Source organism: Gallinula chloropus, assembly GCF_964237585.1.
Source record: "Gallinula chloropus genome assembly, chromosome: 8".
NCBI lineage: Eukaryota > Metazoa > Chordata > Aves > Gruiformes > Rallidae > Gallinula > Gallinula chloropus.
Genome location: NC_140093.1, coordinates 26,830,516 through 26,844,608, shown reverse-complemented (window position 1 = coordinate 26,844,608; position 14,093 = coordinate 26,830,516). Strand labels below are relative to the sequence as shown.

At 42.9% G+C, this 14,093-nt stretch overlaps 1 protein-coding gene across 1 annotated transcript in view; it reads left to right on the top strand.

Annotated features, from left to right (window-relative positions):
* COL4A4 (collagen type IV alpha 4 chain) overlaps positions 1–10,575 on the top strand; it is a gene marked incomplete at its 5' end in the record, with an annotated part of 63,819 nt that extends 53,244 nt beyond the window's left edge. The window contains 10 exons of the mRNA XM_084267246.1: positions 162–233; positions 1,011–1,139; positions 2,894–3,001; positions 3,897–4,052; positions 4,693–4,791; positions 5,943–6,074; positions 6,686–6,802; positions 7,518–7,706; positions 9,413–9,699; positions 10,308–10,575. Coding sequence (XP_084123372.1) covers positions 162–233; positions 1,011–1,139; positions 2,894–3,001; positions 3,897–4,052; positions 4,693–4,791; positions 5,943–6,074; positions 6,686–6,802; positions 7,518–7,706; positions 9,413–9,699; positions 10,308–10,571 — 1,553 coding nt within the window. The 3' untranslated portion in view covers positions 10,572–10,575. The remainder of the gene's footprint in view (positions 1–161; positions 234–1,010; positions 1,140–2,893; positions 3,002–3,896; positions 4,053–4,692; positions 4,792–5,942; positions 6,075–6,685; positions 6,803–7,517; positions 7,707–9,412; positions 9,700–10,307) is intronic.
* Positions 10,576–14,093: the final 3,518 nt, after the last annotated feature.

The following is a 14,093-nucleotide window of genomic DNA, read 5'->3' as shown; positions in this document are numbered from 1 at the left end:
GGTGCACTGTGATCTTCTCTTTGGTTGCCAGTAAAAATCAAATTCCAGAAATACCCTGTGTTGATCCAGAATGTGTTGTCAGAAAAAAAAAGTGCCATAATTTTTAATTGTGACTTTAAAGTATCATTGTGACACCCAGTCATGCCTGTAATACTTCTCAGGTCTTCCAGGACTGCCCGGACTGGATGGCTTAGATGGACTGAAAGGTCAAAAAGGTTCTGCAGGAACTCCAGGTAAGGAAGGGAAATAGCTGTGTGGAACAGAAAATCTCTCAAATGACTGAATGTGCATAAAATGATGCACGTTATTTTGCTCTTTGCCTTGCCCATTAAGGTTCAGACTAAACTGAAACAGAATCTATAGTATGCCTCATGACACACCTGCAGTTATTTGTGGGGAAAGCTTTAAAAACTTCCATTACTCACATAGTTATGTTGGAACCTTTCAAGGCTGTTTATATAATGAACATGTTCAGTGCAGATGATTCAAAGTAGAGCCAAGTCTCTGGGTTTTTCATATGTAAAAGATAAACTAAGAAATTAAAAGGAGACTTAGAAAATCCCAGCCCCATTAAAGTACATGGGAGTTGTGCCACAAGTGTAAGAGGAACCTGGATTTCACTCTTGCTGATCTATTTGCAACTTCTAAAAGGTGCTTTTGAAGGAGTATTTAAAACCAGTGCTCACCATCAATCTACAGATGCCAAATTTATGATGTTAGGAAATGAAATTTAGGACCATGCAATCAGTTTACATTTCCAGTTACAGACAATAATGACACCATATAAAATAACCCCCAACAAAGCACATCAAAGCAAAGGGATTACTTTCTTTGAAAGAGACAAATAAGGGCCAGATTCAACAAAACTCTATCCAGCTTCCAAGAGAGAATCAGAAAAATAGCACCAGGCAACCCTTGCACAGGAACATCTGCAGCTGGTATTTCTATTCTGCACATCTGTATTTGTACTCTGCTGTAAGCTTTACGTACTTAACTGTTTTCCTATAAAGGTCAAAGTGAAACAGGGCCCCCAGGATACCCAGGAGAACCTGGACCAAAAGGAGACAGAGGTGAACCTGGATGGCCTGGTATTTCTATTCCAGGTCCCCCTGGAGAAAGGGGATTCCCAGGATTCCCAGGTAAGAAAGGTCTTCTCTTTAGTGGTGCCCTGCAGAGGTGAAATGATGCCCTCACAGGATCTTGCCCTGGTTAGTATGAACATTGATACATATCTAGAAGATTCCCTCTGTAAAAACATTTCTAGTGCAATAACATGCTGATGTTTTCTGAGTTGATAGAGACATCCCAGTATTTATTGTTTATTATGTTACAGGAAGGAGTGAGAATAGAAAGTAACTTGGATGGACACAGGGAATGGTTAGGTGGAGTTGCCTCTTGGGATGAAATTCCTGAAGAAAAAGAGTGCAGGAGATTTGGTAGTCACAGAAATACAGTAAAACTTGTCAACTATTCTGATGTGAATGCAATATGGAACTGTATCACAGCTTTGCTATGATTAAGAGCCTTTGTGACACAGGAATTGCATAAAAGTAGTGAAAAGAAAGTGTTTGAGGAAAGGCTAAGAGACTGGAACATTTGTCATATGAGGAGAGGCTGAAGGAGTGGGAACTGCTGAGCCTCCAGAAGAGAAGGCTCAGAGGATTTTATCAACGTGTACAAGTACGTGATGGCCAGGACGTGGAGACACATTCCTCATAGTGGTACCCACTGCCAGAATAAGAGGCAGCAGCACAAACTGACATGTGGGAATTCTACTTAAATGCAAGGAAAAGTTTTGGTTTCCTTGTGCAGGTAAATGAACATGGGAACAGGTTGCCAAGAGAAGTTGTGAAGTGTCCATCCTTAAAGATACGCAAGACCCAGTTGGACAGACTGGGAACCTGCTCTAGCTGACCCTGCTTTGAGGAGGGGGTTGGACTAGGAAGTTTCCCAAGGCCTATTCAAGCCTCAGCAGTTCTGTGACTAGAAATTACTTGAGCTTTATCAAACAGTGTCACTTAGCATCTAGAAGACAAATAGCAGAGGTGAGTTCTGATGAGCTGGATCATTCTAAGATGAAGACGTTGTCATTTTTCTCAATTCAGTTACTGGATTGTGAACTGGAGGAGACAACAGAATGGTGCTGATGTGGGAAAAAGTTTAATTCTAGGATGCATTAATACACCTTGACCTAGGAGGCCATGCCTCCCATGGGATTTGCCCAGCTTTGACAAATCACGGAGAACTCACTAGAGAGAACATGGTAGGACAGGATTGAAAACAAGACTGAAGAAACTAGATTTGGTTGGTTTGTTTGTTTGTTTTTAAAGAGAAGGCAACAGAGCACAATGCACCTGCTAACAAGCTGCAACTATTTAAGTGTTACACAGAGAATGGTAACCTGCAACTCATCCTGCCTGTCACATGTAAGGTCACAAATGTCTTATTTCGCAAAAACCCAGATTAAAAAAATAGGAAAAGCTACATTTAAGGCCAGTAAGTTCATCTTTTGGAAATGGCTGAACTCACTTCTGGAGGAACAGTCTGTGGATACTCAACCTGTGCCAGGCAGAATGACTTCAAGGTTCCCCACTCATATTTTTACCAGTTCTAATTCAGGAGAAGGTGGCTGTTTGTGGCAATGTGCCAAGATGTGATGATGCATTCTTTAATTTAAATAGATTTTATGGAAAGAACTAAAAATTTTAAAAGACAACAAACATTTTCACTTCTACAAGATGCCTTTGTTAGCCTAACTACTGGTATGTACAGTATGCAAGTGACAGCACACATTACCTCCGTGACTTCACATCAACATTCTTTTAGTTTGTAACTGATTTCAGTAATCTAAAAATAACCCTCAAGATTTTATTTTGCAAATTTGATCCTTTAGGTAGAAGAGGACCTGTTGGACCCAGTGGACCTATGGGAAGATGTCCTGATAGTGCTTCTCCTGGTCCTCCAGGTGATCAAGGACCACCTGGTTTAGACGGCATCAGAGGTATTAAAACAAAAAATCCCCAAGCAAACATGACTTTGATCATGTAAAACCCCCTGAAGACTCCTCACAGTCACTAGGTTGCTGTCTGTGGAACAACGTATGAAAGTGCCTGGGGAACAAAGAAACCAATCAATACCTCAATAGCTACACAGAGAAGTGAACACTGGGCAGATCATCAGAGCAAGGCTAAAATACAGATCTCCAGATTCAGTTTTCTGGCCTGTATTAATTCTGTAGAAGTTCTACTGCTACAATGTATCTCAGTCTCCACAGAAGCAAACAGAAATTAAGGTCACTGGCCTCTCTCCCTACCAAGGAGGAGAAAACACATTGTCCAGAGGCCTGCTGCTGTTCCTAAACCCACAAAAAGTTTCCCAGTTTAAATCCAGTCTTGGGAAAGCTAAAGCTGGCAACTCTTTTGTAAACCTTTATGTAGACCTCACTTCTGTTACAGGCAGGACTTGCCAAGGGATCCACCAGTCAATTCCTACAGATTCTGATTGCCAATTGGAACTGAAGTTGTTCTGATCCTTTACATTAATTAATTACTTGAACCCTTCCTTACCCAGCAGGGAGAATGGGAAACAAGGGAGGGAGGTTGTAAGGGTACTAATACAAGGGTATTTATTGTACAGCACTACAATAAACACAGAGAAACAGGGTCTCAGTGTGTGTAACATTAACTTGCCACCTTCTGCTTGCACAGAACCCACAGTTTTGGGAGCTATTCCTATTATTGTCTTCGTTACAGTGCCTTGGAGAATGGCTAATGCTAATATCTCCAGGAACATGCAAGGGCTGTCCTATATCTCAAGGAAAATACCCCAAAGGAACCTGGCTATTTTAGGTGTTTCTACTTTGTGGATACATTAAGAATGAAGTTCTTTTACCACAGGTCATCCTGGGAATCCTGGTCCTCCTGGAGAGACTGTCTTGGTGCGAGGAGATCCAGGGGATATCGGCATTCGAGGGGCACCAGGCAATCCTGGGCTGCGAGGGCCGCAAGGACCCAGAGGTCCTCCAGGGAAACAAGGAAGAGGCGGCCCAAAGGGTATGAGCTAAGATATTTTTAACTGGTATGTGCACTTAAACCCAGCCCTGTGTGACTACAGCCCGTGCACAGGGGATGCCATTAGAGGCTGCGTGAGGCAGGAGTAGGCTGGACACTTCAGAGCTCTGCCCGTTCTACCTAAGGGGCAGAAGGTCAGGTTAGAGCTGGGTTCACAGGTATTGCTTCCAACAGCTTGTTGGAAGACTCCCCTACCGACCTGAGAATGAGGCAGTAACTTTTGAGTTTGCCAGATAAAGCAAACCTTGACTGCTCTGCTGGAGTCCTGAGAAACTATGGAAGGTGCAGATGTGTTTAAATTAATATAGTCTCTCACATATGCCTCTTATCAATAGCTTTGGGCTTTCAACAGATCCCTTAGTCTGCAAGCAGGGATCTAGATACTCTGCTTCTTCCATATGCAGCAGAGAATCCCTTCCAATCCTTACAAAAAGAAAAATCATAAATTTAAATTTGGTTCAACACCAGAAAAAGAAGAGAAAAAATGTGCTTTTCTTTCTGGGAAACAACAGACTTGAGCTGTCCCAAACATTTTTTGTAACTCAAGCAGCCAGACTTCATCTTATGTGTGCATCTCCTTGGAATGAAACCGCATGCAACTGCACAACTGTTTTCTTCCCAGGTCCTATGGGAATCCATGGCTCACAGGGTCCACCTGGTGCTATAGGACAACCAGGAGACCAAGGTTTTCAAGGAAAACCTGGTCCCAAAGGTCCCACAGGTAAATATGAACCAGTTGTTTGTTGTCACTCAACTGTAACCATGACCTTTGTATTCATATATGATCTTCCTAACATTTAGTTGAATACAAAACAATCTTGGAAAAAACCCTCGATTTAATTGATCATCTGAGTTGTGTAAAAATTTCTGAACTATGTTTCTAATGTCACCTGATGTGATCTCAGTTCTCATTTACTCTAATTTACATGCCTGAAACTTGCTTCCACCTGCACCGCACCGGCCACAACCTGCATTCCATCTTTCAAATGCTTCAGGTTTCATAGGTAAGTTCATGACTATTGATTATTGCTCTGTTCATGTGGACTTCCTTCTCTATAGATACATTCTACTCTCATTAGAATATAGTCTTGGCTTGGCTGTGAGGAATAGTAGATACTGCTACAACAACATAGTTCTAATAGATTTTTCACTTCCAAGCAGACCAATGTCATGATAATGCTACCCTGAGAAGTGCCATGCTATGATGGCAATTAGACTTGTAAAATACTTATAAAATAGTTTCAAATTACCAATTTATGCGGGTTTTCATTGTCACACAAAGCGCTTTCTAACCAAAAACTTAGTGCAAGCTTGGATCCTATCACTGGATCAGTACAAACACTAAACTCTTAATCAACTAAATTGATCTAATTCTGATTTTGTTCCAAAATGCAAGTAGCTAATAGCTCCCAGTAGCTCTCAATAGCTAAAATGCAGCCTTTTAAAAATTTTTTATTATCACAGTTAATTTAAATGGCTGTTGTGAGTTAGCTTCTTTGGCCTGCTTATTGATGGTTTTACAGCCACAGCACAGGCAAAGTACTGTGAGTCTTCACACGTGCCCAGGTGTTTGTTCTGGAGTTGGGTAGGCTTTAACCCAAATCAGTTTGGGGCACACTAAGACAGAAACTGCATACTGAATCTTTGAAACCTATCAGCTAGCATACACTTGCCAATGCATGCTTGCCAGGCTGTTAACTGCTATTCTAAAAGACTAAGAGTAAAATTAAAAGTGGTGAGAATAACTCCAGATCTTAAAATACTTAAAGTATACACTTGAATACTAAAACCAGCTACCAGCTAAGCTGATTTTTCACATGGGAGCTATTAACCCATCTTGTCTCCAATTTATTTCCCAATTATACATTCCAGGTGACCCTGGTGAACCAGGAAAAATAGATGATTCATGCCCTACAATCCCAGGGCCTCCTGGGGAAGCAGGGCAAAAAGGAGAGGATGGCCCTGTAGGATTACCAGGGGCAATAGGCCACCCTGGACCCCAAGGTAAGCTTGTGTTTTGGAAGCTTGGATATGTATTTTAGCCACTAAGACAACAAATTTAAATGGGTCTGAGTGTCACCGTTACTTCTTTAAGTTTCACCCTTTCTCTTCCCCTTGAACACTGATTGATAGTCTCCAGAAACACACAGTGGACTGGTCAGTGCTGAGGCTGATGGATCAATAATGATGAACCAGGCTGTTGGAGCCTGCCTGCAGTACATTCCCTTTTCCTTCAAGGAGGAGGACAAAACCCTCATGCACTCTTGAGAAAGACTTCTTCAAGTGGTGCTTTACCTTTTTACCAGCACATCAAAAACCAATGCCTCAACCATTCCTATGCTTTAGACAGGTTATATTTGGAGCATGTTAAAATATTCATGCTTTAAAATTTAGCCCTAATGGAATCCCAAACCTCTGCTAACCAGAGTCCTAAGACTAAGTTGTAAAGAGAATTCCCAGCAGAAAGCAGTGCTGCAACTCTCCATCCTGAACCGCTGCTTCTTGATCCTGTCAATCCTGCTGACTGGCCCTTGGCATGTTGTGTGTGTCTGGACAACACAGAACCTTTAAATGCAGCTGCATGAAGAGAAAGTGCCTCCTTTGCTTTTGTCTAGGAAAAAAGGGTGAAGAAGGGTCATGTGGGCTGCCAGGTCAAGATGGCTTGCCTGGGGCACCCGGACCAGCAGGTGACCCAGGGAATGCAGGAGAGCAAGGATACATTGGGCCACGAGGTAAGAATGAGACGGGATATTTGGGGAGAGATGTGGGAGACAGACACAGTGTTCTCTCTACTCCCACAGTTCACACGTGGACACACACACCTCTAGCCTGAGGTACCATGACACTTCTGTCCCCCTCTCAGTTCAAGCACTGATAGTGACATTTGTGAATGACTTTGTGTCACCCAACAAACACCTATTGGAAGAAAATCTCTCTCAACATCCACTATTAACCAGAAAGGCAATTAACCACACGTGCTCAAACACCATGTATCAGTAAGCATGTGTGGGGGCTAATGGTGCCACTGTCTGTGAGTAATTAAACCTGTATTTTATCTGTGACTGCTGTTTAATAAAGAAATGCTTTAATAAATACATGGTTTAATACCCATGTGAGGAAAGGGCATTGACTGTTACTGCAGGGATGCAAATTCGGACCAGACAACTTTTCCTAGTGATAAGTCTGGGAAATCATCATCCATCTCTGTTCACCTCTGAATCCCTGCAGCACCACAGAAAAGGCAGCACTCAGATGTCCAGTGGCAGAGTCTAGTTCATTTCCCTCCCACAAAGGTGACCTGAGCCTCCTGGTGTTTGTACTGCCGATGACAACCCGTGAAGTTGTATCGTATTCAGTCAGGAAGCCCTGAATCACCACAGTACAACATTCACACTAGCTGTGTGCTCATACAAGTAACTTCCTTTTACCTTTTCTCCTATGTATAAGGCCCACCTGGCCAGCCAGGTATCCCAGGACCACCAGGCCCCCATATTAGAGCTGCAAGTGGATTCTTGCTCGTCCTTCACAGTCAGTCAGACAGAGAACCACTCTGTCCCCAGGGGATGCCAAAATTATGGGCTGGCTACAGTCTGCTGTACCTGGAAGGACAAGAGAAAGCTCACAATCAAGACCTTGGTATGTACTGTAGTACACAGTTGCTCTCCAGTTAAGGTCTAATGTGGTGTCATCTAAACAATGGAAGACAAATTGAATGGAACACACTATAGAATCATCAATGAGTTATTTTCCACAAACTCAAACTTAATTTACACTGATTACAATGAACTTGGTTATGCTACCCTATCATGTGACCCATTACTGGTCAGTGGAATGAAAAAAGTGTTTCTACCTCTAAGTAATTTTGAATAGAAGTTGGAGAGATGAGTGGCTTACTTAATTTATTTTGGGCTGCCTTTGAACTCACTGAAGAGATTTTCCTAATCTGGAATCTTACTTGTCCACTTTCAAATAACTCCCTTGAGGATCTGTTCCTTTTTACTGAAGGGACAGCTTGGGAAAAAGATCTGGTTAAGTCAGTTGGTTACAGTTGGGTAGCATGAATAGGCTTTACAAATAAAACTATGCATCATGTATACAGCAGAACTGTGTGCTTCCAAGAGTCAGGAAGCAGCATTTTTTTGAAAAGACAGAGGTGAATTCCTCTCAGACATGTCTTTTTTCTGTGTCTTTTGCCATTTCTTTTATATTTTCTACAATTCTGACTAAAACTAACTAAGTAAGCCTCCTGACTTGCAGCCTGAGGAACTCATGGGTGGCAGTTTGCACAGAAGTAGTTTCCTATGTTCTTAGTGTCCTGTTATGCAAGAGGCAGAGAAGGTTCCTAGGAGGAAAGATCAAGAACCAATAAGCTGGACAAAAAAAGAGTAGTATTTAAAAGGTTAAAAAAGGAGATATTTTTAGTGTAGCAGCATTGTTTTAAAATATTTTCCCTATTGTGTGTTTGGCATTCCCCAGGAGAGCCAGTTGGTAACAGAACACCTTGTAACAGCAGGGAAAGTAAGAGTCAAAGGAAGCAAAGTCCTTGGTTCCCGGGATCAGTGCGTTCTTTGCAGGCATTTTCCTTACTCAGGCTACTCCAGATCCTTTATTAGTACTGGAATAGAATATTATCAGTGATAAACAAAACTGGCTTCTGTATAGAAGCATTAGGGTTTGGGGTGTTACAGAAATAATACATCATGCACAGAGTTGAAGGCAGAACATCTATGCAGTGATCATTAATGTAACTAAATAGGTCATCGTGAAGCTGTTCTAAATTCAGCTCTGGAAGAACTTCACAGCTGAAGTATGCACTAGTCTCACTTCTTAATTCCCACTGATGTCTGCCTGATGAGAATTTTGCAGGACTAGCTCTGCAAAATCCCTCAATCCTTTTATTTCACACTTTGAGAGTCTGTGAAACCTTTCTAGAAAGCAGTAGAACAGCTGCTGAGATTTCAGCTTAATGCACTGGTAGCAACAGCTTGTCGTACTTTACAAAAAAAAATTCTACTTATCAGCATTGGCATTTGGTTTCTCACTGCTCCTAATGAGTTTGTAAATAGCTAATCTCCTTTTAAACCAGCCACCACCTCTTGCCTAATTTATTTTTCAGTGTTGGCACAGCTAAGAAGAATTTTGTTCTCATAACAGTTTCCCATAGTGACAAGCTCCTTAGTGTTTAAATACTGGATTGTGACACAATTAAATATTTAAGGTATTGAAGATCTTGGAATTAACTCCTGCGAACATCTAGTTTTGTGGCAACACTGACCAGAAGACTATTTTCAACTTACCTAGAAAGAAGTGGTGAAATTCTCATCATTTCTTATTACTTTCAGGTCTGGCAGGATCTTGTCTTCCTATGTTTAATACCATGCCCTTTGCTTACTGTAACATCAACCAAGTCTGTTACTACGCCAGCCGGAACGATAAGTCTTACTGGCTGTCAAGTGCTGCTCCGTTACCAATGACGCCGCTCTCCGAAGAGGAAATCCAGCCATACATAAGCAGATGTGCTGTATGTGAGGCCCCAGCCCAAGCAGTAGCAGTTCACAGCCAAGATCAGTCAATTCCTCCCTGCCCAGCGAACTGGAGAAGCCTTTGGATAGGATATTCGTTTCTGATGGTAAGAGCCTGGGCACAGGACCATATGCAGCAGTTTCCTTGGGTTGGTGTTCAAAAGGTTCAGAGATGTTCAGGTCTGAAAAGGAAGCCAGCCAATGTCTAGCAAACTTCAAAAAGGCAACCAAGACACAGGATGAGGTTCCAAATTGCAGAACCTGGCTGTAGCTATATACATGAAAGGCACAGTCTGCAGCTACAGATTCCTTAGAATTACACATTTTGCTTGTTTGTCTTTAAGAAGCAATAGGATCTCCACGTACAAAGAGACACTTTCCAGAATTAGAGTCCCAGGTCTTGTTAGTGCCACCCTCCAGCTAACACTGTTAACATCAGTTAGCAACGTAGGGTGAATAACAGCATCATTCAGAATCTACCTGGATCACTCTCTTCTTGTTTGAGGAATACCAGAAAAACAAGTGAGCTGGCTCTAGACTTCTGAGGTTAACTCATTACAGAGCAAGTGAAGCTCCTCTCCAGCAAAGGAAGCTTCAACTCAAGATCACCAAAACCTGTACATTTAAACGCTAATAAGGTCAGAAAAAGGCAGAGCAACACAATTTACTTCTCTTTCATGCACAGCTATCTGTTTTTTTTCTTTCTTCTTTACAGCACACTGGATCTGGTGATCAGGGTGGTGGACAGTCCCTTATGTCACCTGGGAGTTGCCTGGAAGACTTCAGATCAGCACCATTCATTGAGTGCCAGGGCCAGCGGGGAACGTGTCAGTTTTTTGCCAACGAATACAGTTTCTGGCTGACAACCGTGGTGCCCGAGTTGCAGTTTGCATCAGCCCCCCTGTCAGGAACTCTTAAGGAAGGACAAGAGCAGAGGAAGAAAATCAGTAGATGCCAGGTATGCCTGAAGCACGGCTAGTGAGCAGAACAGAGCCAAACAGCTAGAGTGAGACATGCATAAACCACCAGGCTACAGGTTTAAAGAATATTTAGTGTTTTAATATATTTGAGAGGGTGCAGCACTGCTCCTTGTGTTGGGATGGATACAGAAGACTGAAAGATGCCAGACCTGCAGAGCCTCATCCACCCACATAGACACAGATACAGGTAGTAAAAGTTAGTGGGAAAGCCTGCGTTCCAGAAGGTGAAACTCTCACGCTGGAGTCCACTGCCAGAACATACAGGTAACAACCCGAGCTTGGGCAGCTGAACGGGCAATACCAACAGAACCACTCGTGTTGGGCAAGACACTGCATTGCCTCCTAGAGATGGCATTCACAACAGGAAGAGTGCTGCATACACAGGGCGTAGTATCACTGTTTACCCTTGTAGACACAGATGTGCCAAGACACAAATGTCTTAAAGCCAGATAGCTGAATTTCCCCAGCTAAAGAAACCTGCACGTGCTGTTCCTGCAAGAAGAGGAAAAGGTCATTGTTAGAAAACCCATCACAATAAAACTAATGAAGATCCAAGTGTTTTGCCATTGCAATGCTGAACCAAACTGTGCTTTAAAGCACTGGAAATTGCGCTGGCAGGAGCGACACGAAGGTGCAAATCCCTGTAACTGCAGATTATGTAAGGAAATAAAATTAGCTGAGATGAAAAAATCCTTAAAGGCAATGTTTATATTTGCAATTATTTTCTAAGAGCAGTTAAATTTAATTATTAAGCTCCAATCCTAGTAGATGGAAAAAACAAAGCAGTTTCTGTTATTAATTGAAAAGAAACAGGAGCACGGAGATAAAATGGGTGGGGACTTACCTGAGTGATGAATATAAGAAGTGTTAGGACAAATGTCTACAACTTGAAGCTAATAAACTTTGTTCTTATTTTGCTGCTTCTTTTGTAAATATACCACACCCAAAAAAAGAACCATCCCCTTTAAGGTCCTTCTGGAAACATCACTCTAGGGATGCTTTTTATATTTTAAAGCACTGATTGTTAAAAGGTTTATAAGCTAAAGCACTAATAGCCTTTTGGGAAAGGTAAAACACATTTATACCTCCTCCATTCAGCTATAAAGCCAGAACTATGAGAGGCATATTTGAACCATGGTGAAGCTACTGGAAATGGAGATTGCAAATGGAAAACTCATCACGTGCAAGAGGGCCACAAGTGCTCCTTTTACCACTTCAAATGCTGCACTAGAATGGAATAAAATGGGTTTTCCAGCACTTTTCAATTTGTGCTTGCTAAGAGAGGTGCCCCAGCAAAAGGATTTTCAAGGAAACAAGAGATCTGCACCCAAGAGTCCGAATTCAAAGAAAACTCCCTCCAAAGCCATCACGAGTACAACAGGCTGATCAGCCAATTTCAAAGTTGGGGACCCAAACTCAAAGAGCAGGAAAGAGACATTCCTGGCTGAGCCAGGGGAAAACAGAATAGTCAGAGGGTAAGTCCATTCAAGTGTAAATACATCAGACTCTGCAACTTCCTTCTGAAAGCACCAAACCTCTCTGACCTGCTGTGCTTACACGATGGCCAACAAACTCTCCCACTCTTTCTCCTGGGAAAGGGCCAATTGCTGAGCTGGGATGTGTCCCGATTCCCCCTGTCTTGGGAACATTTCCCTTCTGGTCCTAGTGGCCCAATGGGACAGGGCACACCTCTCGTTCCCTCTTCAGCCATCCCAGCTGCACATGTCAGCTCTGGCATGCTGCACAGGCTTCTGAGGAGGCACAAATCTCTGTTTTGAACTCTGTGAAGTAATTTAATCCCCTCCTGCTCCAGACAGCATCTCGCACACAGGCAAGATTGGCTTCCCAGTCTGTTCCGCACATCGGGACTCTCCAAGGTGCTGAGCTGCCTCTTGTGAGGAGCAGGACAGAGGAGGGAGCACCACACCTCAGCACCTGTTCTTTCAGATTTGCAGAGAGGACACAGCTCAGCCCACAGCAGGCTCACAGCTTCAGCTCACGTCCACAGCGGCACAAACACCCACCTTCTCTGGCGATGCCTCGTGTTCCCAGTGGAGAATTCCACATCAAGCTCTCATGTATGAGTTTCCTGACAGTACTCACCATCTCCTGTTACTCATCTGCAGCTTCTTGGCAGGTTAGACACTGAAGAAAGGCAGGTGCTTAGCTGGGAGCTCTTACAGTGGGGCTTTTAGTACTCACTGCACTTAGATAACCAATCACAAAAACATGACACACTGTGGTTTTGTGAACGTTGTCACAGTAAGACAACCTGAACACAAGTAAGATGGAATAAAATGGGATCTTGGAATTGGATCTGTGTTCATTGGCCTTGAACAAGTAGACAGAAGAATCTTAAAAACATCTGAGAGAATCAGCAAAAAGAGACCTGTAATTTAAGTCAGTCATTTCATGGCATGTTACTATCTCACTCTTTTGATTTAAAGAGGCAGTGCCAACCTGCCATGGCTTCTGCTATCCTGATGCAGAGGTTTTGTACCTGTGCTGCTTAACCTTTCACTGTGTTCCCTAAGCATGTATTCTACAGAAGGTGTGTTTGCAAGCTACCACTGATAGGTTAAATACTAAACACTGTGTTGACTTCCTTTTCATGCTCAGCTGACTCCGGCCTTTGTCAGAAATACTGTGCTAATTCAAAACCAAACTGCAGATAAATTCCTTAATATTACAAAGTGAGTCTGACAGACCAAAGCATAAAGCAGCACAAGCTTTCATTCTGCCATTGTTTGTCTAGTGGCTGTAAGAGAAAACACAAGTGGTAAATTATTCAGAGGGACCTAATTAGGAAATTCTGTGTGAAGAGTTGAAATTGTTCATGAGTAAACACACTGCTCAAGGCAATGGCCACACCCCATGCAGGGAACTTATTTTCTGCTGTTGCATGTGAACTGCTGTAAGTAACACCTCTTGTCACTGACACCCCAGGCTGAAGCCTGACCTGCTCAGGCCTTACAGGCAACCCTTAAATAACTGAATTAATTCGTTATGCCATACGTAGAGGGAGGCTCCGAATATGAGGACTTCTGTTCCGGTGTTTCACATGCTAGAGCTGCCTAGGCAAGAAAGAAGAAAACATTCCCAGCCACTGGAAGAAGCTGGAATGGAGAGCAGGGTTGTGAGAAAAGGACTGCTCCAAGCCAGCTGTGAAGAGAAGCCATTAGGCCAGGGCAGAGCTCATCTGCCTTCACTCCAACATAAACCATTTCTGACAACTCCAGGAGAAGCTTTCCAGCAGGTGAGATGGTTGCTTCCTCCATCAGGGATCTATTGCACAACTGGAACAAAGCAACAAAACCAGCTGTTGAAATGCTGCCTGCCTTGGTGACCTGGAAAGCCAGAGGGGCAGAGGAAAAGCCCCGCTCAGCATTTGAACAGGTACTGCTCCACGCTCACACTTTGAGCTTTCCCCTGCTCTAGTCACTGCATCCAGATGTCCAGATAGCACTGCAAGTTTGAGATGAGGTGGTATTTTAAGAGGAATGGAAAACACAGCCCTGTTT